Source organism: Podarcis tiliguerta (assembly GCF_965153285.1).
Source record: "Podarcis tiliguerta genome assembly, chromosome: 1".
NCBI classification, from domain to species: domain Eukaryota; kingdom Metazoa; phylum Chordata; class Lepidosauria; order Squamata; family Lacertidae; genus Podarcis; species Podarcis tiliguerta.
In genome coordinates, this window is record NC_139534.1 from 107,037,827 (window position 1) to 107,062,254 (window position 24,428).

Below are 24,428 nucleotides of genomic sequence, written 5' to 3' on the forward strand. Positions count from 1 at the left end.
TTTTCGGGTACTGTGAGGTGCTGGTGGTGGTTGCTCGTGAGTAACCAGACAGGACTCCGACCTGTCTTTTACAGGTTTTATTGGTGCAAACTATTTACAGTGCAGAACCACAAAGCTCATGTCCGTCTTAGTCGCTTGCAGATTCTGGGAGTGGCTCCTTCCAGTTTCTCCCTCAACATAAGAACTTAAGACACCCCAAATCTCCACCTCCCCTCCTTACGTTTCACCCCTCTGTGCAAGCTGGGTGATGGAAACGGCGTGTCTGCCTCATGTCCAGCCGGGCTAGGGAGGCGCTTGGGCTCTCAGTAGCATCTTCGAGCCCTCCCCTCGCTTGGCTGCCCTCTTCCCCCTCTGCTCGACTGGAGGTGTGTCTTTTCTCACCGCTGGACGAGGGACTGCTTCTCAGATGTGACGGAGGCTCTCTGTATTCCCCCTGCCTCCCTCTCCTGTTCCGATGGCAGTCCCCTGACATTCATGTTGTGTGTGTCTCCAGAATGGAAGACACACAAACATTTAGGAGGTGCCCAACACAAAAGCAATCCACATAGAAATTGAGGTCACACAACACACATAAACATCAACTGGTGTGTTTTATTTCCCATCATGAAGTAGCAGCAGGTGTGCTGGGATGGCGCTGTCCTCCTGACATGACATTGCTGCAGCTCACCTGGGTGGTACTGGCTCAAGGCAGTGCTGAAGTCAGTACTGTGGAAGCACACCAGCAGAACCAATCCAATCCATGCTCCCACCAGTGTGTCTGCAGAACCCCAACCTTCCCGCTGCCCTGCTCCACTGTTGCACAGGTAAACTGCAGTGAAGCTGGTTTCTGAAGGGTGGCTCGACCCTCCCATGCTGGCCCCTACTGCCACCACTCCAGCTCTGATTACAGTGGTACCCCGCAAAACGAATGCCTCGCAAGAGGGAAAACCCGCTAGACGAAAGGGTTTTCCGTTTTTCGATGTGCTTCGCAAGACAAATTTCCCTATGGGCTTGCTTCGCAAGACGAAAATGTCTTGCGAGTCTTGAGATTTTTTTCGCTCCCCACCCCTTTTTCTAAGCCGCTAAACTGCTAATAGCCTTTTAGCAGCTAATCCGCTAATCCCTTAAGCCTTTAATAGCCGCTAATAGCTGCTAAACCGCTAATAGCACTAAGCCGCTAATAGGATTGCTTCGCAAGACGACAAAACCGCTAGACGAAGAGGCTCGCGGAACGAATTAATTTTGTCTTGCGAGGCACCACTGTAACTGCTAGGGTATAGTCATATGCTGCAGTCCAGATCTGCATCTGAGCATCAAGCTTTTGATAACCTCCTTAGCAAAGACATCGCCACTCTTTGAGACGAAGTTCTCTTTTACATCACATCCCTGGGATCAATTCACACATTTTGTCTATTACAGGGAGACAGCTGGAAATGCTTCTGCACTGTGAGTTGGTCAAAGAGAGCAATGACAGGGAGTAAAAGAGGTCTTGAACATTACTTCCCTGATTATTCAGTTTTTCCTACCCATTTAAAGCTCTCTGCATGCCAGGATTTTATAATCTGGTATAATCAAAAGTTCTTGAACCCTGCATTGGACTCCACAAGTTGCCGTACCGCACAGTTGCCTTTCATATTCTATAGAGTGCCAAATTATACTTTTTCTATGTCTCACCATTATTTTACTGGTCTCTTCCTGTATGTTTTGGGTAATCTCCCACTGGCCTTTCTGAGAGTCTGCGGATCCCATGGCCAGGTTGCCTGTGTTCCCCACCAGCAGTCTCAAATTTTATATGATTTTGGAATAAAAGACATACTGCTTTGAGACAGAGTCTTTTCGTGCAATGTTTTGATATAGAATGGTATAGAAAGAGAAATCTGGGTGATAAGGTTTTTGTGAAAACACTTGTCCTTGAACAGACAAAGGCTTGTGATGAAGTCAGGTAGGAGATAATCTCTCAGTATCAAACAAGAGAAACAGAACACTGCTGCCATTTCTGAGTCCTCAGAAAAAAGAAAATACACTTTGGGTGACATCTGGTGGTGTCAGTCCACTTACACAATGGACTTCTGCTGGCATAACTTGAGCTTCCCTCTCTTCTCCCCCACTGCAGTTTCTAGAGTGTTGGGAGACCCCTAAGGGCACATGGGGACTCAGGGACATCCTGGTGGGAGGAGAAAGAAAGGGAAATATAATCATGGCCATTCATGTGATGTTGGACATTGCTTTTATGTTCAGAAGAGGCCCCCTTTTGCACTTAGGCTTTTTAAACAATCCTTTTAGTGGCTCACAACATTTTCTTTTGAGAGATGGGTCCCCGTAAGAGTCTTAGAATAGTTTCTGGCTGCTCACAATGAGCGTTTAATATTCTTAAATATATATAATTTTATGGAAGACTGATTACTTAACTTTCTGGCACCGGGAGGATTTCAGATATCCTCCTGGTTGCCCAATTTCCTTTTTAATTGATGTTAACCATATTTAAAAAGACAAGCACAGGTCAAAGTTCATAGCTCAGAGGTGGAATGCTTGTTTTTACATATATGAGGTCTCAGGTTCAGTCAGTGACAACTTCAATTCAAAAGTTTCAAGCAGCACCTTTGGGAAAGACCTTTGCCTTGGACCCTCACCAGTCAGCACGGATCAGCCTGCCCCAATCTGATGTTTTGGACTACACTTTCCATCAGTCTCAGCCAGCATGGCCAAAATACCTGGAGTGCACCAGGTTGACCGATGTGAATATAGTGTAGTAGATGGACCATTGATCTGGTTCCGTATAAGATTGCTCCTTGTGTCTTTTAAGCTCTGCTCAGTAATATTACACTGAATCTTAAAGAATAAAGAGAACAGCTAGTGAAGGTGACAGCATAGATGAGGAAAAAATCACCACCTAATGCATAAATTGTCAGATCCAGTACTATGGGGGGAAAGGACATTTTAGAGGAATGTTGTGCATAGCCCAGCCTGGGTTTAAATCTTTAGCTGAAAATTCGAGATATAAATTAAGGAAGAACTGAGTTTGTGGATGGTCCTTTGGATTTGAATTCATTGTACAATGCCTTTTTTCCAGCAGTTGACACAGAAGCTTTTGGCAGCTACTTCCTTATCCTGTTAAATATTTGATCAGTGCTTTGCAGGCAGCTCAGATGCTCCTGTAAAGGTATTTTAGCAAAGCCAAGGGCTTTGTTGCATCCAGCTGTGAGGAATCCAAGCCTTAGCTGGTGGTTATCACACAGCCCTTAGGTATTCAGCTGTGGGATGACATAATCGTCACGAGTGGCATTTAAGGCAGAAAGGCTGTATCAAATCATAACATTCTTGGCATTAGTTATATAAAAACCTGAGCACTCTCAGCCGCATAAGAAAATGACTTGGTCACAACAGGCACACCATATTAGCAGAAGCGGTTATAGCAAAGAAGATTGCTCGACCAGCAGTTTATTGTAGGAACATAGGAACCTGCCTTATGCAGAATTCATCCAGCCCAGTAGTGTCCAAGCCAAATGGTATGAGATTCCAGGGATTTCAAATGCACTCTTCCAAGGTCTATGTTTCCTTTTGTGAATGATGCACAGCAGAGGTGTGGTGTCTTTATGATATATATACAACCTGAACTTACAAGGGAGGGGATCAAATTATCACACTCCAAGAGGGTCCTGTTTCTCTCATGGCTGGGAGCCCACATTGTGCTCCAACACCCCCTCCCCAGCTCACTGCATTTAGCAGATGGACACTTCCCCGCGCCCTCAAAATCCTAAACCTTCTGCTCTCCTTTTGTCTCTGTTTACTATCTCAGAACTCAGAAAGAGGCTTCTCCCACTCTCTGGTTGGCTCAGAGTCTTTCCTTTGTTGATAGCCCATCTCTCTGTCCTTGTTCCCTGCTAATGGCCTACCTTCTCCCAGGCAGCTTCCTGCACACGGGAAAAACTGGTTGGGCCTATTCTTTGACACTGCTAAATTCAGTGCTTGGCAGCCCATTGTAATACACCAAGCATTCATTAAACTCCAACGCTCGTTAGACTCAGCACCCATTTGACCCAGAGATTTAGGGGAGTCAACACACCCATAAAAGCAGCATCTACACTGACTAGCAATCATTTTGCAAGGTTTCAGAAAGAAGTCTCCCTCCCAGCTCTACCTGCAAATTTTGGGGATTGAACCTGGGACGAGGTAATGTGGATGCTTTGCCATTGAGTTGCAGCCCTTCATTTGGGGCCATAGGGGCTGCTGGAATCACTATTTTATCTGGAAACAAGAGGGGGAAGCTGGACCCATTTCATTTATGTATACCATAAGTATTTTAATAACGTAGATCCCGACTTTCATCATTGAGATGGACCCCAGGCATCTCATATAAGTAAAACCAGATAAAAACATCAACTCCTAAAATAAAATACTACAGGTGAAATGCAAAAAAAACTATCACAACATAGAAAACCAGCAGGAAATGACAGCAACCATATCTGTTGCTAACAGGAAAGTCTGAAGGAGCTGGATAAGAACAATAAATAATGCACAAAATAGCAACAGAATTGGAAGCCACAAGTCAGATATTGCTACTTAAAAACAAACAGAAAACATCTAAATGTCTGCTGGGAAAACCAGATCTTCCTGTCAATGCAAAACATACACTGTGAAGAGGCCACATACATGTATCTGGGGAAGGCATGAAACAAATTTGGTGCTAACAAATTTGGCTTGTTCAAGTTAACTATTTCAGAGTTAAGATGCTCAATAAACATTTTCTTTGCCCAGCTAAAAATTCACGAAATGTACAGGCACCACCATGCACAATTGTCCCCATATTGACAAATAGCAGAGAAATCAGAAGTCAAATTACAGCAGAACATAGGAAGCTTCCTTATACCAAGTCAGACCACTGATTTACCTGGCTGAGTATTGAATGCACCGACTGGCAGTGGCTCTCAAGGGGACATTTCCAGTCCTACCTGGAGATACTGCAGGTCGAACATGGGCCCATCTGCCTACAAAGAAGGTGCTCTGTCACTGAGCTACCAGCTTTCTACCATCCTCAAATTTCTATTTGGAAAACTTCAGCAACGCAAGAGAAAGCAAGATCTTAAAATTCAAGAAAGAACTAGCCACCCAGTTACTGCCTGGATCTTTTGAGTTCAGAACTTTGTGGCTTTTGAGAACAGCTCTGTAGAGAAATGAGCACCTTGCATGGATTGTGCTGACATTTGTAGTTGGGGCCCTCTGAAAGAATGGAATCAATCTTCTCACTGGCAAGAATAATATTACCTTTAAATGGAAGAAGAAAAGCTTAGAAGACGAGATCTTTCTTCTCTTCAAAATAAACAAGAAAGCACCCACCCAACCCTCCTCTGTTGATCTCAGGGGTCAAGTGCAACTTACTGAGTCCATGGACATTGGTTTTAACAGCTGATAATCCCTAGTAAATGTAGCATTGAATGAAGACACTTTTAGATGATATCCTGACTAACTAAGAAACTAAGACTTTCTGTAATGAGTAACTCGTGTGTGTGTGTGAGAGAGAGAGAGAGAGAGAGGGAGAGAGAGAGAAAGAAAAAGAGAGAGAGAGAGAGTCTCCATGTCTACAACTTGTTTATGACTTCATTCTTATGTCATCCATCATTTGTTGCCATTCCACCTTCACTACCATCTCCATTGTGACCACCCTCCAGTCTTTAACGCACAAACTGTACTTCGGCAAATACAGCCTGCCCAGAGATTTGATTTGTTCTCAGAGCAACAAAGTCATGAGTCACAAAAGGTAGCTATGAGAAACCCCCCCCCCCATTTTTTACTCAATCATCAGAACCCAACAAAGAACATTGACTTTCTCCAGAACACCACCATTATTGTGCCCAATATTAAAGTGTGGATGCAGACATTGATAACACTATATTATCTAAGATATACAGTATATCATGGTGGTGCTGCAGTATTCTCTCATCCTCTCCACTCATGCAAGGTGACTTTCTGAAGCAGGGAGCTTTCCATATTCATGGAAGCTCCCTACATATGTTAGATCCATGATTTTCCAGGGGTTTTAAAATGCACGAAGTCTCTGTGGATACAAAAAGTCCCCCCTTCAGATAATTATCTTTCAACAGTTGGAAGGTGACTGAAATGGCAATTGCTGGGGAGAGGGGAGAGGCAAAGCTAGTCCACATTGGCCATGCTGGCTGGGGCTGTTGGGAGTTGGAGTCCAGCAACCTCTGGAGGGAACCATGTTGACTAGATCTTGTGAAAATGCACAGAAGGCTTTTTGAGGATGGAGACCCCCCCCCCCCCAGTTTTGCAATTTAGATTTAAGATACCTTAATCTGTTCAGCAGTTGGTCTAGGGTTTGGCTCATAAGAGAATGTATTTTTGACTCTATACCACTGATTTGATCATTGGGCTAAATGGAAAAAGAAGAAGTTATGGATGTGGGGGAAATGCTATATTTCTCTCTCATTTTCAAAAGTCCCTTTAAAATACTCATCAATATACTTAATTGTGTTGGTCAAGAGATAGAGAGAGAGTAGTTTCAAAGGAGAAGTAATTGCCATTTCAAGGTTTTCATATATGGTCAAAGCAACAAGTTTTTAAGCATTATGAAGATTGCTCTCTATTGGCTGTTAAAAGTGTTAAATGTTACAGTGGTGGAAGGCATGGGAGAAATATTCCTTTGTAGTTACAGTACAAGCAAGGTCCTCTCAGCAGATCCCAATGAGAAGAAGGATCATCTTGGAACAGGTGGTCCTTTTAGTTTCCTGGGCCCAAACTATTTAGGGATTTTAAGGTGATTACCAGCATTTTGAGTTGTGCCTGGTTTCAGTTAGGCTCAATTGCAGAAGTGGGGGGGGGGGCAGCAGGAATGGAGTCATCTGATGTCAATAATGGGCAGGCACATTAGCAGCCTTGAAACTACCAACTTCTTAATACTAAGGGAATATCTCTACATCATAAACTTTCTCATTACACCCAGGAAAAGGTACAGCTGACAGGTGAGCAAAGATCTTCCTAGCGGCAGCTGCCACTTTACCATCTAGGAATAGAGTAGGATTCAGAACATATGAAAGTGGACAGGGCAATATTCACCTGCATATTCAGTGACCGCCATCATGTTCACTTCCTCCAGAACACAGTGGATTCCGTAAGCAGGAGCCCATAGATGGAGTCATCTTCCACAATTGGTGATTGTGCTATCTTACAAGGGAGAAAACGTTGCCATTTACATGGGACTGTCTGTCTTGCTTTTAAAATACAAAGAAATAAAAACTCATAGTGATAAAACCCAGTGAGGAGAGGTGATCTGAGGAAGGAGTCTTTTGTCTTTCCATTCTGGGTGTGCATATCACAGAGGGAAATACCCAGATTGGTTCGCTGGCAGCCATATTGACTTAATTTGATTCCGATTGACTCTAGGCTTTTCTTGGGGAATAGGAAGCCTCCTCGTGGGAAATGAAACACTATTGTTTGCTGCTTCATTTATGAATATTGGTGAATCATGTGCCGTTAATGTTCCATCTGATGTTCCGTGCTTCAGAAATGTGTCTACTCTCCCCCCTCCCTAGTCTGTGCTATGTTGTCTGCTGTTTTGGATTGATGTTGTTCAGGTAGTGATGGACTGAGGGCCTTATGGCTGCCTCTCTCCTGATGTGTCTGTGTGTTGTCTTTGGTGGCGTCACCCCTCCCAAATCTCTTAAGTGTGCATAAGGGCTGTGCTGGTTATTCCAGTTGTTTTTTGTTTGTTTCTTTTTAGTGATGTTACCCCGGTTTTATCTGCCATTTTACTAACCTCTGGTTTATTGTTTTCGCTTTTTTCCATTCTTTTGCTAACAAAGTTGAGTTGACCAAAGCTGACCTGCAAGGTAGAGAAGGTTTTTGTTTCCATTGCCAGTTTGGACTGAAAGATGCCTTTTAATGTAACCTTTAGAGCCTTTTAATTATTATTATTATTATTATTATTATTATTATTATTATTATTTGATGCAGTCACATCTCTAAGCCAAATGGGTACAGCAAGCATTCCACAACCTGCTAGGTTGGAGAATGGGGTGGCAAGGATTTGGGGGAGAAATGTCTAGGTATGGTTTGGGGTAGCTTAAGAGGTTTGACTGTATCTCATTCTAAGAGTATCCATAACTGCACAGCTTGATTTCCTGAAATAAGGGGTTAACATAACAAAAAATGGCACTGGATGTCTGGTTACTGAAATAAAAATGTGAATCAGTCCTTTGGAGGACTGAGAAGTTTATAGTCCAGTCTACCCTGTAGAGAAGTGGGTGAAATGTGACCTCTTTGTGCTGTTACATGCATTAGAACAGCTTTCAACAATCTGGTGCCCTCCAGACATTTTGAACTACACCTCCCAGACAGGCTGGAGCTGATGGGAGGTGTAGTACAAAATACTGAGAGGGTGGCAGGATGGCAAATCTGTGTTGGATGAAATAGCCATTGGCAGGCCCTGTTAAAAGCTTGTGCCCAACTTCTTAAAGAGGAATCTAGTGATGTCATACAAACCAGTTATCAATGCATGTTGGGTAACAAAGACACTGAAGGATGTGGATGGAGGAAAGTCCAAAGTTGAAGAGTAGAATGGACTGCAGGAGGCTAGAGCTGGGCAAGATGGATTTCATTAACTAAAATCAGAGGAAAAGCAAAGTAAAGAAGGTAATTTAATGTTGGTGGCTAATGAATGAAGCCAAAAGTTGTTCCTAAGATGTTTAAATGCTAACACCAGAAAACTTCAGTAATTGCTGTGCTGAGATGGTAAGCACAATCAAAAACTGGGTTTCTTCTGTTGGAATGGGTTTTGGAAAAACTTAAGGATAAGGGTGGGAAGGACAAGTTTTTAATGTTCACCTAAGATTTTCATTAAGACTCTCCTGGGGTGCATCAAACATATTTTCTCTAGATAAAGTTATTTGGGATTGTGGAGAACAAAACACACATGAAGAACGGCAAGTGTGAAGATTCTTGTGTATGTATTGAAACCAAAGGGCATAATTTAGATTATACTTGACCTTATCCAATTACCATTTTGATTAATCATATTATAAGACTTGACAGAAATGACACAAAAGTCTAGACAACTAACAATTTTCCAAGAAGAGTTGGGGGAGGGATGTACAGCAAAAAAATTAGCAATATAAGGAAACCCAAGAGGTGCAATGATGGAAGTGATTAAATCTAATATGCTAAAATATTTTTTAAACCAAAGATGAAGCAGGATAATAATCATAAAATGCAACAAAATTATTACTATTACTAATAATTATACACTGCTTTGTCGAAGCAGTTGACAGGGAGTTAAGGCAATAAAATCAAGAGAATAATACAATCCTACTAAATGATGGAGAAAAAGAGAGAGATATTGGGATGCCAAGAAAGCCCCCATTATGTTGAAAAGAACTGTCAAAGAAAAGAATCTCTTTCATTTCCCTGGTTCCGACATAATGAGTGATGCTGCTAACATGAAAGTAACAGATTCCAAGAAATACATATTTGGTTTCGGGACATGTGCCAAGAAGCCACATTTGGCCAGATTCCCAGATTTTCCCATCTTGTGTCCGTGCAGTGATTTATCTGTTTGTGATGGACATAATGATCTACACACAGGCTATATGCCATTCCCAATGTGTAAGTATGTTCTTTGTCTGAAATGAGTATAGCATGAGGTAGTCCTCAGAGTTACAACTTGACCTAATTGGCCAGTTACGACTGAACTGTTATATAGGCTTCACATTCAAAAACTCTACACAATAACTGCTGTCAAGACCACTGTCCTTCAGAGCATTTACAAATTTTCATTAGGCTGTTTTAGGACCCTCACCTCTTTCCTATAAAATAGAGGAAATGCTTTTCTTCTTTTGAGTCGTTCTGAGTGCCAGACAGTGTCATGCAGAGGTACCTTAATTTCGGGAAACCAATCTTTGCTGTATAGGTTTGGATATCTGAGTCCACGTGGAAACTTGAAACTCCCTTGAGATCTGAGGGGCTGTTTTCTGTGCTGCTGTGACCTGGACGATGGGGAGGTCTGGTGGAGAAAGACTTGCCCACTATACCTTTCTAACACTCCTCATTTTAATCGGCTTCCTTCCTTCCTTCCTTCCTTCCTTCCTTCCTTCCTTCCTTCCTTCCTTCCTATTTCCACTTCTGATGAGTGTTGTACACATCTCCTTTTTCTCACACACTTAACTCCCCTCTTTGCTTTCCTTGCAATTATAAGATCCAGACATATTCCCTTTTATGCGGTTCACTTTGCCATGGGAGGGGCATCCCAGCTTACTCATCCTTTTACAGGCATGGCCTATGCAAAACTGTTATTGAGTGTTGTGAGGGGAAAGGGAGCAGAAAAAGGAAGGTATGTATCATTTTGTTGAATAGAGGGAGAAATCTGAAGTTTTATCTGGGGAGTCGTAACTAGACATTTTAAAACAAATACCTTTAGCCTCACCTACCCACCTGAGGACAGCCTGATTTTGATATATGCTCATAAGCTTGTATAATGACCTGCCTCATTTTATTCTTGCTTATTTGGAAGTCAAACCAAGTCAAGTTTGAATGTTGAAAAATACAACTGGGATCTGGAATTACCTCCCCTTACAGGGGTGTTCCTTTTAGGTCTTCTTTCTCCTTCTTGAGTCAAGGCAAAAAAAAGCCAGTTATGCTATATAGTAAGTGTTAATTAAAACCCCCAAACCTTTTAGTTTGCCTTGGGCCTGTCCATCAATGTTTGCATCTTTGGTCAACCAAAGGCATGGACTTAACTTTCCTTATCTATTGGAAGACACTTGTGCTTCCTTCCTCCTTATCACCACATTGCATAACAATCAAATGCACTCATGGACTGCTGAGTCACGCTCCCACCCAGGGGCGGAGGGAGGGTGGTTGTGGACCATGTGTCACCACTGAGGGGGGTGACAAAATGCCGGGCAGCACTCACCGCTGGGCCTGCAGCGTGCCTGAGCCATGCATCTCTCGTGGGAGAGACACGGTGGCTTGGGCGTGCACAGGCTCCGCGCTGCCCAAATGGTCCTCCCACTGCCTCCCTCCCCCCAGCTGTGGGGCGGCTGAGTGGGAGGAGGTGGGCAGACTCTGGAGGCCCTGCGGTGCATCCCACCCTTATGGGCGGCTCACCCCAGCTCTGAGCGCTGCCCTAGATGCCCTAGTGGCCTCCTCCACCACTGCATGCTCCATCCCTATTATTTACATTTTCCCAATCTTTAGAAAGTACAAGGGACACCATATTTTTATAGGGTTGCATCCATTGATATGAGAGTGGAAAGTGAGTTTGTGCAATGGATCTTCCCCTTACCCTTCTCTCTCCTTTCAATACACACTACCTCCCAAAAAGCTTCTCCCTTCAGAGATCAAGGTGGGTACCGACCAAATATTGTGCACTGTGTCATCCATGCCTGCTATGAGGCAGAGGGGAAAGGCCAAAAACAGGTGGAGGAACCCCACCCACTTTTAGACAATTTCCCCTAAACACACATTGGAGACCTAGAAGACACAGCTCACTATGCAGGTCTGCTTCACCCTTTGGAGAGGCTTTTTTGGGGGGAGGGGTGCTGCTGAAGGATGAGGTAAAGACAACAATCCACTGAACAAGCTACCTTCCTCTTGCACAATTTTGAAAAGAGCCTATACCAGGGGTCTGCAACCTTTAAGACAAAAAGAGCTACTTGGACCGGTTTCCGAAGAAAAAAAACTGGGAGCCGCAAAACTCATCATTATAAAAATAACTTTTTTGTCACTTTTTTATTATTTCTTTGTTTGACCCATCAGAATTACTCCTCATAGAAATAAACGTTAAATTAACAAGTTACCTTTTTGTTTGTATGTGTTCTGCACTCCCCTTCAAAACAGTGACCAGCGTACATGCCGCCTTTCAATGCAGTGGCCAGCGTACATGCCCCTTACAATGTGGCTGGCGTGCGGGCGGGAAGGTGACGTTGGGACGGTGCGTGACTAACGCACGCACCGCCCCCATGCGACGTCACAGCCAGTACAGTGCCCGCCACAGTGGGCAGTGTTGGGGCACACAATGCGCCTCCTCCCCTCGCTAGTATCCGCCCCGGAGTCGTGGCAAAGGTGTAAAAGAGCCACATGCGGCTCCGGAGCCGCGGGTTGCAGACCCCTGGCCTATACCTGTATAAAAGGTAAAGGTACCCCTGCCCATACGGGCCAGTCTTGACAGACTCTAGGGTTGTGCGCTCATCCCACTCTAGAGGCCGGGAGCCAGCGCTGTCCGCAGACACTTCCGGGTCACGTGGCCAGCGTGACGAAGCTGCTCTGGCGAACCGGCACCAGAGCAGCACACAGAAACGCTGTTTACCTTCCCGCTATAAAGTGGTACCTATTTATCTACTTGCACTTAAGGGTGCTTTCGAACTGTTAGGTGGGCAGGATCTGGGACCAAACAACGGGAGCTCACCCCGCCGCGGGGATTCGAACCGCCGACCATGCGATCGGCAAGTCCTAGGCGCTGAGGTTTTACCCACAGCACCACCCACGTCCCATACCTGTATAAGAGGTAACAATGAATAGGCGAGGCTTTTCTGGACCAGGAGAGGGAGTAGTAGAAAATGTTTCATTTGCTGATTTGTGTTGATAACATACCAATTAATGCGCAGAGTCACTTCTCCTATCAAGTGCACATACTTTTGTAGGGATAATCGGTATAGACCAACAACTGTGCAGTAAATGCCAGTTATTCTAGGCTGACAATCTTTCACTGGTTATTATTTTCTACTTCATTTGTGTTGGGTGGGGGCTTCTAGAGAGCCAGTTCGTTTTTCCTAAAATGTGAAAGAAAATCCCCTTAAACAGAAAGAAAGAGATTTGGAGGCAGAGGTGGGGGAGAGAGATTGGTTGGATGGATTTAAATGATAACAACCAAACACTCTTTTCATAAATTAAAACCTATAAACAGACTCATCTGAAATCTATACCGGTGATTGCACAATTAAGCGTTAAGATTTTAAAGCTTTTTATTAAGCAGGCAGGATCTTGTTAAATGGCACCAGAAATGCCATGAATAGAAATGAAGCTTATGACACCTTGTGGAGAGCTTGAGAAAGATGTTACTCAGTGCCAATTCTCATTCCCTGTGCACATAAATTATGTATCCTATCTCCATTGCTTCTGCCCTCAGCTGTTACCTGAAGGGTCATGTGCATGAAAACAGACTTCTTTGGCATCTAAAGCCCTGGTGGGCTCCTCTTGCTTTCTCCTCCACAATCCTCATTCCCTGTGACATCCCCCTTGCCATGGCCAAGATTCTAGTGTCACAGGCAGGGGAATTATGACATCAGCGAGGAACAGAAATAGCAGAAGAAGAATTCTCCACAAGAAGTCTAGTCCTCATGTGAAACTTCCTTGGGGAATGCCAAAGAGGTGAAGCGAGCACAATGATCCAGAAGCTCAACTACTGTCCATCAAACAGGCTGTAACTAAATAAAGCTGAGCCAGTTTGTATTTCCTGTTGGAAGTTAAAAGGCTCCAGCATTAGAAAGGTGGCTCTGACCCATCTTTGTAGCCCCTGGGACGGAAAAAATAAAATGAAAACCACTGTTTATTTCCCACTGTTTACTGCTGAACCAGAACAAACAAAAATTGAGTTTTCTGTGGATTGGCCATTTGTTCCAATTCAGTGGTAAACAGTGGGTTTTCCTGGGGTAAGCTGCAGGACCTGTGCCTAGATGTCACAGAAGAAATCACAGGACAAAGGGAGGTGTGGATGAGCCCTCATTCAGGTTCACTTATTTCAGGCTTCCTCAAACTCAGCCCTCCAGATGTTTTTGGCCTACAACTCCCATGATCCCTAGCTAACAGGACCAGTGGTCAGAGATGATGGGAGTTGTAGTCTCAAAACATCTGGAGGACCGAGTTTGAGGAAGCCTGACTTATTTCAATGGGTTTTCTCTGAGAAGAATTTAGTTGAGGTGAACCAGCTGGCAATAGTTGCTACTACTTAATTAAATTATGTATTCAGATCCTTAAAATAAAGGCCATGTGGATTTAATTTTAAGTTTGCAGAGTTGGTGTATTAAAGTACTATGTTTTCCTAGCATAACAGATACACTTAAATCGGAACAAAAGCTCAATAGAGACCTAACGTAGTTTAACCTCTGCATAAGCTTTGCACAACAAATTATCCATAAACAGGTTGCTTGGAGAAGCCCTAGTTCATATGAGTTTATGTCATCTTTACTCCCCAGCCCACCTCACATAATCCTCCCTTAAATCCCATTGAGTTGTGAAATTATAACTCGCAAGGTGCTAGAAGGAAAGCTGTTCTAGTAGAATGAATCTGAGGTGGAGTCTCATTTAGATTATCTTTGGACACTGCTTCCTCTTGGTCATTGGTGTCAGTGTGTATGGATGTGGCAGTTAACTCCCTAGTAGAGGAGCTATGGAGAAAATGCTCATGTCAGTAGAATCCAGCCAGAGAATAATACCTGCTTTGAGGTCAATCAAACAAAGCATTCCCCCATAAAAGAGAAACAGGTGTGTTGTTTGTGAAAAGCAGCAAGAGGGTAAAATCCAAAAGCTGCTTCTCCTGTAAACCTGGAGCCTCCTTTTCTTGCTTTTCTAGCCCATCTCCTTAGATGAAATCACTCACAGGCACTGTGTTTGTAAGATGGTAGCACTGTCGTTGCAGCTGGGCAGATGGTAGCACTGCCGTTGCCTCCAGGTGTTCCTGAGGCTTGTTACACAGCAGCTCAAATTCTGACAGAAGCTCTGGGTTTGTATCTCCCCCTGCCCCTGGTGCGTTAATATCCTGAACCACTCCCATCCTGCTGATGCCACTCAGGCCAGCCTGTTGCCTGTCTGAGCAGAAGGATGCAAGCTAGATAGCCATACACAGAGAGGCTTAAAGTGAAACCAGTCGTGTTTCCCAGGCACTTACATGCAAAAGGCTGATGTTTTCAAGCACAGCAGGACAACATGTTTCCCATTTTTGTTGCTTTTCTATGAGGTTGCTTTGAAGTGATGCCCTCGAGGAACACTGGAACATAGGGAGCTGCCTTATATTGTGTCAGAGCCTTCACCCATCCAGTTTAGTATTCACTACAGTGACTGGCAGCTTCAGGAAGGAAATTGTTCAGCGCCATACCTGGAGATGCTGGGGCTTGAACCTGGAAACCTGGCATATATTCTATCATCGAGCTATGGCTTTTCCTGGGCTGGGGGACAAAAGGCATCCCCTTGTGAAGCAGACTTAGCTAAAGAGGGTCCCTTGTGGGGTGGAGTTTTTCATGTGGGGCACCTCTTCAAAGGAGGGGTAAACTCTGAAGTATCCCTCAGTTTGAATTTTAATACAATTTTAATCAGGTTCGCCTCTTTTTGAGGGGAACATTCCTGAATGACCCCCCCCCCAAAAAAAAACCTTGTTCTTGGGCCTTAGCCCACTGAACTTCACCCCAGCATTCTTGCTGTTCAGTGGAGTCAGTTTACCCAATGAGCTGTCAGGTGTCAAATGAAAAATAGTCAAGTGGTTTTACTTGCATGTGTGAACCAGGTGAGGGGTTAGGGCTGGGAAGTCAGGTTTAGTTTTCCTCTCCACTGTCAGAACTCCTCTGCTTCTTCACAGCCCTGTAAGAAGCAGAATGTCAACAAGTAAAGTTCATCTCATTGTCCCATCTGAACGCATCACTTGATGAATTTTCTTTGCCCTTGGCTGAAGAATAGTTTGCGCGGGGAAAAGGATGGATCAAATGCCAGGAACTGAGATCCAGTAAAGGAGGCAAGTCCTTGCTTCCCACTGCAGCCCCTTGCTTATTACAGCATGTTCCAGAGGGTACCTCAACTCCACAAAGCAGATTCTCAGGAGCTATGGGGGAGGAGGAGTTGACTAAAACTGCCTCCCTCAGAACTGGTGAAAGTTTCTTCTGCCATTCCACCGGAGAGAGTGTCCCATTAAGCAGAATTCCACTCACTGGAACTCTGGATCCAGCCCATTAAGCTCTGCTGCACCTGCTTTTGTTTCAGCATTTTCTTGGTCATAGTATACCAGATGAATCCCTCTACTGTTCCTTTGATGGATATAAGAGCATTGTTGGAAATACAGAAGTGTAAACTGCTGGGTGTTTTTCTTCTTCATTAGTTGATCCAAAATGCAACTCTCTGTTGTTGGTCGTATGGGAGAGTTCATTTTTTCTAGTCTTTCAGATCTGCTGAGTTTGGTAAAATAGCAAGACAAACTGTTTTGTGCATGGCAGATTTCACCTCCTTCCACAACAGTGAAGGAGGAAAAAATCCCTTTGATTGATGGATCTCAGAGGATGCTGTTAATTCATTACACCCAGATGGCTCAGTGGCTTGGACCAAGTCAAAAAGTGTGTTCCTCATCCTGAAATCTCTACAGTTTTTGCTGTTGTATTTAAGGGAGAGGAACTGAAGCACAGTATTAAATAATAATGGGGAATTAACTTGATCTCCTATGGCAAATGAGCATAAAATCAGTGGTTCCTACCTGCAGTCTGCAACTGGATCCTCAAAATATGAGTGCACCCCCTTTGTTTCCTATGCAGTTCTGCCTGTGTGTGAACTAACCCAATGACTAATCCCAGTTTTTGTTTCTCATATTTCTGGTGCTGAAAATAAATAGCATTGATACAAAGGGTCAAGAGGCAGGGTAAAGGCACCAACAAAGAGCAGGAGCTGACACTGTACCAGATCCTACCAAACATTGTCCTTTCAAAGACCAGCTGATAGGTCTTCGGATAAAGTGGACACTTACTAGAGAAATGAACTGTCAGTTCCCTTCTCCCTTTCCAACCTGCATTGAAGAAACGATTGGGAGTCCCAAACGACATCCCACCCCGTCCTTGATGAAAAGCAATCATGAGGAGGCAAGTAATAGACAACTTGGAGAATCAGGCTGCATTGTTGAGAAAACTAGGATGATTATGGTGAATCTTGGCATGGTGGGGGAGGCAAACTTCAGTTATTATAAGCATTTCTTCTGAGCCTGCCTAAGAGGGAATATGCTACCTTCCACACCTTCTTTCTGCTGCGTGCCACAGTTTTCTGTTTGTTGCTGAGTGTGCAATTCTCCATGTCTTCTGTGTGTCCTGGATTTCTGTTGCATGTCCATGAAATAGGCAAAAAAAGTGTGTGGTTTCCTTTTCTTCTTTGGTGCATGACGACAAGAAATAATGGTCTCGTATTATGACTCTTTTCCAATCGCTGCTCTTTCTTTCTTGCTTTCCTCACTATCCCATCTCAGGACCAAGCACCACTTGCCAAGAAGACTCCTGTGCCAACCAAGGCATCTGCATCCAGCAATGGGAAGGCTTCATTTGTGACTGTTCCATGACTTCCTACTCTGGGAACCAGTGCAATGATCGTGAGTACCAGCTTTTTATATGGGATTTTGCAAGGACCTAGAAGGCATTTGATGTCTGGCTTGGTAGCTTAACACTGGGTGTGAATCCTAATGTCGGAGCTGCCTCATCATCTTGCTAGGCAACTAGCTTTAAAAGCTAGATTACTTGAAGAAAGAGTAGGATAATTATTTTCCCTTTGATATAATATGAAAGTGCTTGAGTGCATTCTGTTTTCATATTTAAAGACAAATGAAATGAAAGGGGGCTATTGATGTTCTTTTTATAGCATCCAGATGGAACTGTGTGTGCTAGACAGTAATCAGAGTTTTACTAAATGAAGTACATTAACTTCTTAAAAGTTTTCCAGCCACAGTGTCCGGTACTTAGTCTTGTCTTAAGTGGCTGCAAAAGCTGAAAAGGTATCAAATTGAACTCCTGGAGGCTTTTTGGTTCTGCAAATGATGTTCACAATTTCCTATTGGTGATTGTGTGCTAAGGTGTCACTTGTTGGTAGACTTTGGCAGTAGTAGCCAGTGTGGTCGATATGCACTGTGGAACTGCTCTCCTGACACCAGCATCAGTGAAACTGTCATAGACAGTGTTGGAGTGATGGGCAGTTTGGATGCTCTGGTGGGAGTGCCTGTTTAGCTTCACCAGTGCATCTCTGCAGCCACAACCTGGTCCCTTCCCTTCCCTGCTCCAGTACCATCCAGGCAAGCTGCAGTGATGCTGGAGTTGGGAGGGTGGCTCCATGGTGCTGTTGCTACTGGACTTTGGTCCTGTGTTCATGTTCATCTTTGACATGGTAAAGTCACTGTGAAATGGATCTTCTGATTGCCCTTCTGTATAATGAGAATGAGTTTAGCATGTCCTCGAGATCCACTGAAAGCTAAGCTCTCCCCACAGAACTCATAATGGCATTTAGAAGATGTATTCTTCAAGCGAAAATGACACATTAAAATCACATTGTGGTGACTTTACCACATTCATGTTTAAGATGGGAACTGGGTGTTTCATGAGCCTATAAGGGTATATTCATCCTTTAGTCATTCAAATCTTGCTTTCAATTTGGTCACTCCAACTATCATGATATGGAGCACTACATTTATCTAGTGTTAATGTGGGGAAACCCAAGGTGCGTGTGGGGAATCATTGGGAGAGGAGGAATTTCATGTTGATCCACATATGCAGCAGACATGTGTGACACACTTTCCCCCTTGGGTGATACCATTTGGACTGCACATGAGATATCATTTGTTTGGATGCATTTCTTCTGCACCCTATCAAAAGAAACAAAACAAATTGCTTCACACATGTCAAAAATTGGCACATCAGAGAGAAACTTGGCCTAGAATTCTTTTTCCTCATAAGCTAGTTTTCTGTGCACACACATGTATTCCCTGCATTGGGGAAAATTAAAACTTGCAATCTTCCAGCTGCTCTGTGGCATGTGAATTGATGCATGTATAGATAGCTAGTTCTAAAATCCCAATCAAATGCAGTGCAGCCAGATGTATATCAATAGGCACAGAATTATTCCCACTTTTGTCTTTTATGCAGAGATTCACAGCTCAATCATAGTTAGTAAATATGCCCTAAGCTCTGTCTGGAAACAGATGCCTTTTCTGGCTGTCCTCTTCCTTTCCCTTCCCCTAATTTTTTGTTTTGTTTTGTTTTTTAGCATGGCACTTATCTGCCCCACAGTTCCCCATGAGACACACTTCTTTGTCAATCATAGGCATGCTTCTTAGGAAACCACTTTACACAGAAAATGCAACCCTAGGACCTATGAAGCTGCATTTAAATAAGTGTTGTGGAGTGATCTAAAAGGGTTAGTGACATCATGCCCTTTCTGGGTTCTAATGAATTGGGCCACATGATTCCAAAGCACTACAGAACCCATTGGCACTAATGAATTCAGACAGACTTCAAATTGTCAGCAAGTTCATTTCTGAGTCTGTAATTAGAACTTCCTTAATGTTCAGGAATCAACAGATAGGGTGTCATATAGGGCAATTGGAGGGCAGATTGATGTGAGTGAAAGTGATTCTTCGTGGGGCTTCTTCTGATCCTTAAATTGCGCATCATAAGACACATGTTATGTATGCAGGCATCATGTAGGGAGGGCTGTAAGCATGCCTATTTTCTAGAGAAGGCACTAAAAAGACTATAAAGAAAATGTCACAGAAAAATTCTGGAAGGCACTGAAGTCCTTCATATTGGCCCTCCTGGCTTTGCTGAGGTCATCAAAGACCTGGTTCTGAAGAAAGGCTCCTGTCTTTAAAGAGCAATGTGTCAAAAGTGGCCCCACTCATACAAGGAAAAACAGATTTGAATTGTCAACAGCCAGGTGTCTCTTGCATTCTTGTGCTGGTGTTTTAGAAGTGGTTGTGGTAGGAGGATGTCTCCAAAAAGGAGCGAGAAAGGTAAGTTCACAATGATCGCTCTAAACCTGTCATGCTGAGATCTGCAAAAGGTATGTCCTTGGTTGTGTTATGCTTGCAAATGATTGTTTGGGACTGGACTTTCTGCAATGGCAGATTTTGTTCTTACAGTTCTCCAACACACTCTGGGGTGGATAGCATCTTTCCAATAATGTTGTACAAGTTCCTTGCTTTCCTGAGTGCCAGTGTGATCCAGATGCTAACAGGGGTGTATGTATTGTTAATTCGGCCAGAGTGGAAATGCTGTGCAAACACAGCTGGCAAGTAATGTATTGTCAGGTAATTTGGGTCACAAAGGTTCTCATGTGTCCACAATAGGTCGTAAGATGATATAATATTGTGAGAAACTTCATAGTGCAGAAATGGATCCTTGTAAACTAGGCAGCCAAACGTCACGGAGCCATCCAGCATAGTTGGTGATATTTTGTTCCACTAGCTTAGGCTTATTTAAACTGAATCTTGATGAGTTACACTGAAAAAATATTAGGGGCTTAGTATATTACATCTTCCTTCTCCTTCTCCCTTCACCCACATGTCTGAACTGCTGTCATGGAACAATTGCACTGGCCTCTGGTCAGAGATGCTTTGGTTTACTGCTGCAGTTTTCCTGACCTTGGAAGTTTCTGCAAGTGTCACCAGACCCTTTTAATTCTTCTTCCATGTGTGAATCCAGAAGGAGAAAGGCAGAAGAAATGAAGTAGCAACAGGTAGCATGTGGATTAGCCCTGGGACATTAGCCAAAGTATAGTCTATCTAGGTACCCTTGGCACAGTTAGCTGCAACTTGCCCAATATCCCCTTTAGTGCAAAGACCAATGAAGTGCTGATTTGTGGCTTTATTGATGTGACATGAGATGTGTATTGGCTCAAGGAAAGCTTTTGTCTAATTTCACTGTTGATCCAGTGTGTGTTCTACATTACTTACCGATGCAAGTAAGTTATGAATATTTAAATAAAACTACTTAGAAATGGCAGTTAGATCACAGATGGATATGCCGTTTTTCTTCCTGTTGGCTATGACCATGTGGAGGCCTTTTAAAAACCACTCTTGCACCAATGAGCAGGAGTTCCTGGCTTGCAGCAGATCAGTCACCTGCAGGGGGTAAAACACCAAACAGATGTCTGTTGCTACATCTGTCAGGTGGTCATTGATTAGTTTTCCTTCGTTTTTGTTGTTTCTGTGTATGTTCAAATTATAGGTTGCAATACATTATTGATTGGTATTGTTAAAACAGGTTTTTCGTTCAGCCAACAGGAAAAACAAATTGCGCCTCTCTCTTGAATGTGTGTCCACATACACTTCTAGGCTAGATTCCGTAATGTTAACTTTGTGGTGGGGTTGCAATGCCTGCATTTTCAGTTCCCATGTTGCACTGGTAATGTCTGACGTTCTGCATCCCAAGGGTTATCCAAATGGGTCAGCTTTGCCTCCTTTTCAAACTGAGAAGGTGAATTTTCACAATTGTACCTGTTGCTATTGGGGCCAATTACACTGTGCCCGGGTGGGGTGGCCTCTGCAATTTCATTGCCAGTGCACTTTAGCTTGATTTGCTTAGCAAAAGCCCCCCTTTTGCCACTGTTTAATTGTTGTTGTTGTTTAGTCGTTCAGTCGTGTCCGACTCTTCGTGACCCCATGGACCAACTGTTTAATTACCACCCATTTATTTCTAATGTGCTCAATTTGTTACCTTACAGATCAAAACAATATGCACGAAAGGGTTATGGGGTACAGGAAATAAATCCACATGTATCATTAGCTGTTGATGAATAAACTTCTAAGCTGCTAATTTTTACCTGGTAGTAGTCTTCAGTGCTGTTTGCAAACTCAGTGGAAAGACTTGGTATGTATATTTGAAAGAGATAGAATTCAAATTACGCAAATTGTAGCTCAGGAGACCAGGACACACCCTATCCTACTCTCTTCAATCTTGTTTGCTTCACATGGACTGTCTGCACCTCTCTTTTCACCAATCTGCGCCATTCCTGCAGCCTTGAAAAACGTTCTATCCTCATCCCTCTACTACTACTCTGTATTCTACCTAGATAAGAAGCAAAAGTTAAAATGTGGCATGGCTTTTATAGATCCCAGGAACATTATTGAAAGTGGCCTTTTGCTTCATATTTCCACTGGCTTTCATTCCCTTTCTCACATCCCAAGTCTTCGCAGCAGCCTTCATACAGAAGTGCGCTTTTGGTTTTTTGTAGCATCGCATGCCAAACAAGAGCAATGTCTTCCATTGTGGAAACTGTCCAAGGAGCTTTTAGGTTCCTCTCAGCAAGCACCGAAACACCTCTCAGCAACTGCAAAGCATCAGGCTGGGATGCAGACCAAGAGCTTGTATGGAAGCATGTCCGCCTGACATATTGTTTTGTGTACTCCTCAGGGATACTGAATTAGCCCTGAAAATAATGAGAATCAACGTCAGAAGAGTTGGTTTCCAAATGTTTTGCGTCAGGTGTCCACAGAGAGAACCTGAGGGAAGCTCTCTAGAGCAGAGATGGGGGAACTTTTTCAGCCCCGTGGACACATTTCTTCATGGGCAATTTTCTAGGTGCCGCATGCCATGGAGTGGCCAGAGGCAGAGGTGAAAGTTAGTGAAGCAGCAGCTGCTTACCTTTGTCCAGTAGTCTGTATCTGAGCTATGCAAAAGTCAGAGGTTTTGACATATACCCCACACAACGGTATAAGTGAGAGGCATTATCGCATCTGAATGACGGATTCCAGATAGGCAAAGGTGCTTGAAAAAGCATGAAAAATGGCTGTTCAGGGACCTGGCCTTAAGGACAAGGGGAGTTTCCTGGAAGAGCCCTGAGGACCAAATAGAGGTCTCATTAGCCCCCCCCCCCCGGCCTGATGTTCCATATCAGTGTACTAAAGGATATCCTCTCCCTCCTTCTCATCTGTTCTCCTCATGGTACTAAGGCCCCATCTGTGTTTTAAATGTATATTGGCTGTATATTTGCCTGACTTGAAGAACTCTGGATTTGTTTGGTACCGAGAATTCTTTGTTACAGACTCCTTGCCCCTCTTGCAGAACTACAGTTTCTCAGGTTCCCTGGAGAAGAGAATGAGTTTGAAATCAGTTTAAGTCTGTGGCATGAATATCCCCCGAGAGTCAGACTAAAGAGAGATACTTCCAAAGACACAGGAGGAATTGATTAATTTTAGGCTTTTCTTGTCTGCTCTGAATCTACACTCCTCATAGCTCATGTGTAGAAAGGAAGTTCCATTGAAATTATGATGACTTGAAGGGGGATATTTGTATTTTAGAATGAATGAGGGGCATTCTGTGAACACATCTGCCCAACACAGCTAAGCTGGAGCTGGGGGTGTGGGGGGACACATTTAACAAAATGCACCCTCCTCCATTCTAGCAATTTTTCAGCAAGGCTTGTGAAACCAAACAAAATAGTTCCCCTCACTGTGCTTTAGCTGCATGGTGCCATTATGGCATTCTTGCTGCCCTCACTCTGATATGGCTTTGTGTGTTTGTCACATAGCCAGATCTGATCAGCTCTGTGTCTTGCTTCCTGCATCTCCCATAATTATTTGGGATTAACTCACAAATACCATATTTTAAAAATGGCTTAGAAATGGCAAGGGGGTGGCTGATGAATCAGACAGCTGATGGAGTGCTAACCACACTCCTGCGGTACAGAATGACTGTTTTGCATTTAATATTTGATGTGTTGGAATTCTAATAAATACTGTTTTTTTTTGTTTTGTTTTTAAATGACAAGTCAGGGAAAGAAGCAGCTGCAAACAGGTGGTGTTTTCTTTCCACTTCACTTTTATCTCCCAAATGTTGGTGGGTGAAAAGTTTGTTGTGGCTCCACTTGGGATTGATAAGTGAAATAAAATGCTAAAGACCTCTGTCCCTTCGGAGTAGCAAATTCTTCATCCTTTAGGGCAATGGAGGGTGACCTGTGGTGCTACCCATGTTTCTTGACCACACTTTCCACTTTCCTGAAACATTGGGCTTTCTGGAACAGATGGGATGTGGAGTGCAACATCCATTGGGAGGTAGGTTCCCCACTCCTGCATTAATTAATTAATTAATTAATATCCCCCCCCTCCTCCCAAAAGAGCCTAAAACCAAGAAGGAATGTTCCCTAGATCCACACGAGATTGTAGTTGTGAAGCTGAAATGTAAGTTAATTTCCAAACATTGTCACTGTTAGCAACTTGGGGCTGTGTGAAATTTGAACAACAGCTCCCCACTCTGATAGACTTTTGCTATGCGTCAGTGTTTAAGTACGTGCAGTTCTGATCCTTGTGCCTGAATTGTGCACTCCTCTTCCCTAGTAGAATCAGCTGATTTCTCTCCTGCCTCTCCTGTCTATCACCTTGGCCAACATGGAAATGGCTAAGGTGATTGGAGTAATTTTTGTGACAGCTTGTTGTGTGCAACATTTTGACACAAGAACTGCAGTCATCCCCTGGTGGTATCGGTGCCCATGTGAATCTGCAAACATGTGGATTCTGTGTCTGCATGTACAATGGTCTCATGCATCCACTGACATCAGTAGGATGGAAGCAAGTTCAGCAGTCATCTCTGAAGATCCCTTAGAAGCCTTATTTGATGGAGACAGTGTGGTGAGCTGAATAAATACATACTACAAATAGAAACTGTGTGTGTGTGTGTGAGAGAGAGAGAGAGAGAGAGAGAGTGAAAATGTTTCTTTAAAAA

At 43.5% G+C, this 24,428-nt stretch overlaps 1 protein-coding gene and 2 long non-coding RNA genes across 32 annotated transcripts in view; 1 reads left to right on the forward strand and 2 right to left on the reverse strand.

The window, feature by feature from the left end:
* The window catches only part of NRXN3 (neurexin 3), a 1,187,696-nt gene that overhangs the window by 536,331 nt on the left and 626,937 nt on the right, over positions 1 to 24,428 (forward strand). For 17 of the 28 annotated variants that reach the window (XR_014512831.1, XR_014512832.1, XR_014512833.1 and 14 more), the window contains 2 exons: positions 7,797 to 7,823; positions 17,195 to 17,314. Coding sequence is in view for 25 of the 28 variants with exons in the window: in XM_083447320.1 (XP_083303446.1) it covers positions 7,797 to 7,823; positions 17,195 to 17,314 (147 nt within the window). In the remaining 3 variants the exon portion in view is untranslated. The remainder of the gene's footprint in view (positions 1 to 7,796; positions 7,824 to 17,194; positions 17,315 to 24,428) is intronic. The other 11 variants (XM_083447321.1, XM_083447325.1, XM_083447332.1 and 8 more) reach the window with 1 other exon arrangement.
* LOC310681352 lies at positions 6 to 13,245 on the reverse strand. 3 transcript variants are annotated; one of them, XR_014513230.1, is made up of 6 exons: positions 13,122 to 13,213; positions 8,476 to 8,594; positions 7,751 to 7,816; positions 7,051 to 7,158; positions 1,238 to 2,143; positions 6 to 879 (listed from the first exon to the last, which is right to left on the reverse strand). It is a non-coding gene; the product is annotated as an uncharacterized lncRNA (long non-coding RNA). The 3 variants fall into 3 exon arrangements; XR_014513231.1 differs by lacking the exon at positions 8,476 to 8,594 and adding an exon at positions 12,580 to 12,758 and having other exon boundaries at positions 13,122 to 13,207; XR_014513229.1 differs by lacking the exon at positions 8,476 to 8,594 and having other exon boundaries at positions 13,122 to 13,245.
* LOC310681499 lies at positions 3,374 to 5,417 on the reverse strand. Its single transcript, XR_014513357.1, has 2 exons — positions 5,356 to 5,417; positions 3,374 to 5,241 (listed from the first exon to the last, which is right to left on the reverse strand). It is a non-coding gene; the product is annotated as an uncharacterized lncRNA (long non-coding RNA).